At 55.6% G+C, this 2,328-nt stretch overlaps 2 protein-coding genes across 2 annotated transcripts in view; one reads left to right on the top strand and one right to left on the bottom strand.

Annotated features, from left to right (window-relative positions):
- The window catches only part of RRP7A (ribosomal RNA processing 7 homolog A (S. cerevisiae)), a 156,215-nt gene that overhangs the window by 129,448 nt on the left and 24,439 nt on the right, over nt 1–2,328 (bottom strand). The window lies entirely within an intron of this gene.
- Nucleotides 1–2,328, top strand: part of LOC105552578 (serine hydrolase-like protein 2) — a 23,133-nt gene that overhangs the window by 3,865 nt on the left and 16,940 nt on the right. The window contains exon 6 of the mRNA XM_011998288.1: nt 880–989. Coding sequence (XP_011853678.1) covers nt 880–989 — 110 coding nt within the window. The remainder of the gene's footprint in view (nt 1–879; nt 990–2,328) is intronic.

Below are 2,328 nucleotides of genomic sequence, written 5' to 3'. Positions count from 1 at the left end.
AGACCAGCCTGACCAACATGGAGAAACCCCGTCTCTACTGAAAATATAAGATTAGCTGGGCGCATGCCTGTAATCCCAGCTACTTGGGAGGCTGAGGCAGGAGAATCACTTGAACCCAGGAGGCGGAGGTTGTGGTGAGCTGAGATCACGCCATTGCACTCCAGCCTGGGCAACAAGAGTGAAACTCCATCTCTGAAAAAGAAACAAGAAAAAAACAACTACCACAGATGTCATAAGGGCAAGAATCATGTCCATCTCTTTGTCACCACACCCCGAACCCTGGCACCTAGGGAGGGCTCAGTAAATGTTGCTTGCATGAGCTCAGCTAGCTCAGGGACGATTGTGAGGATCCAGTTCACAGATGGCAGACAGCAGACACTCCCTTCTTTCTGCATTTCACCCACTGAATTGACAAGCGCAGTGCCCCCGGGGGCTTCCTCCTGGGTGAGTCAAGAGGGGCATTTGTTCCTCTTGTCCTCCATTCTCAGGAGCAGGTAGATGGGAGTTGCCCCCTCTGCAGCCCCAGGCAGTGGGCCCGAGGCTGTCCTCACAGAGTGAGCCACGCATCCTGGGGGAGCTCGGAAGCCCCAGAACGGTGCCCTTTCCACCACTCCCTGTCTGCCACTGAGAATGATGGCATTTGTTGAACCAGAAGAAATCGCCAACGCCGATGGTTCATGGCGTCTGGACCCTAATTTCATGCCTTTGCAAAGCACTCAACAGTTGACAGAGATTCTCCTTCCTCCCCATCATCCCACCTGATCTCTTAACTGTCTTTGCTGAGAGGGGCTCAGCGAGAGCAGAGGGCAGGGCTGGGAGGGGCGGAGGCCTCGTCTGCAGCCTGGATCCCTGCCCACCCAGCCAACTGTGCCTCCTTAGGAAGTGGAGAACTTGCTGACCTACAAGCGGAGAGCCATAGAGCACATGCTACAGGTAGAGGCCTCCCAGGAGTCCTCGAGCGTGTTAAGCCTGAAGCAGCTGCTGCAGAGGTGAGTGCCTGGTGTCGATGGGGAGCTGTGGGGTCCACGGGAGGACACCCTGTGAGATGTGGGGAAGTGTCTTTCTCCCTCTCACCCAACAAGCCTGTTTCTCTCTGGGGTCACGCTGAGCACCAGGCTTCCCAGGGTCTTCAGGGATGTTATCTCCTTTCCCTCTGCCCCTGCTCCGGCCATGCCCCTTACTTACTCCAATACCCTCCCCACACCTCTCAGCCCCCGCCTCTCCCCGAGCACACGCTGCTTCCACGCCTTCTCTCCCCTCTGGGACTCCAGCCTGGGCTGCCTTAGCTGGAATTCTCCCCTGTGCTTGCTCACTGGCTTCCCCACTCCTGGGGGCCTCAGCTGGGAACCCTGCCCTGACCCCCCCAGGCGAGCTGTCCCTTCCTGCCCTGCAGGTAACCACACTGTCCAATAAGAGCCTACTGACTTCCCTGGTTCCCAAGGCCTGTGAACCCCACAACCCCCACTATGGCTGACTTGGTCATGTTTGTGCCTCCTGCATCTGGCGGTGGGCCTGGTAGGTCGGAGCTCCACACATATTTGTTGTCTGAAGGAGGAGAAGCCCCTCACTGCCCCGCCACACGCACGCGCACACACACACCCTGCCGCTGTAAACATGCCATTGAAACACGGGACACAGTCCAGGTGCAGTGGCTCACACCTGTAATCCCAGCACACTGGGAAGCTGAGGTGGGAAGACAGCTTGAGCCCAGGAGTTAGAGACCAGCGTTGGCAACATAGCGAGACCCTGTATCAAAAAAAAAAAAAAAATTAGCTGGTCACGGTGGCACACGCATGTGGTCCCAGCTACTCGGCAGCCTTGGTTGGGAGGATTGTGCAGCCCCAGGAAGTCGAGGCTGCAGAGAGCCATGATCATGTCACTGTACCCCAGCCTGGGTGACAGAGTGAGACCCTGTCTCAATTAAAAAGAAAACAAGGGCCAGACGCAGTGGCTCACGCCTGTAATCCCAGCACTTTGGGAGGCTGATGCGGGTGGATCATGAAGTCAGGAGTTCGAGAACATCCTGGCTAACATGGTAAAACCCTGTGTCTACTAAAAAATACAAAAAATTAGCCAGGCGTGGTGGTGGGCGCCTGTAGTCCCAGCTGCTCGGGAGGCTGAGGCAGGAGAATGGAATGAAATCGGGAGGCAGAGCTTGCTGTGAGCCAAGATTGCGCCAGTGCACCTCCAGCCTGGGCGACAGAGCGATACTCCATCTCACAAAAGAAAAAGAAGAAAAAAAACCCACAAAAAATCATGGAACACATGCACCCTTTGTGGGTGACCTCCCTTTTCCTCCCTTTTGCTGCACCTTTTTTTTTTTTTTTT

This window comes from Mandrillus leucophaeus, unplaced genomic scaffold (assembly GCF_000951045.1).
Source record: "Mandrillus leucophaeus isolate KB7577 unplaced genomic scaffold, Mleu.le_1.0 Scaffold565, whole genome shotgun sequence".
NCBI classification, from domain to species: Eukaryota; Metazoa; Chordata; class Mammalia; order Primates; family Cercopithecidae; genus Mandrillus; species Mandrillus leucophaeus.
Note: the sequence above shows the minus strand (reverse complement) of the source record. Positions and strands in the feature narration are given on the sequence as shown.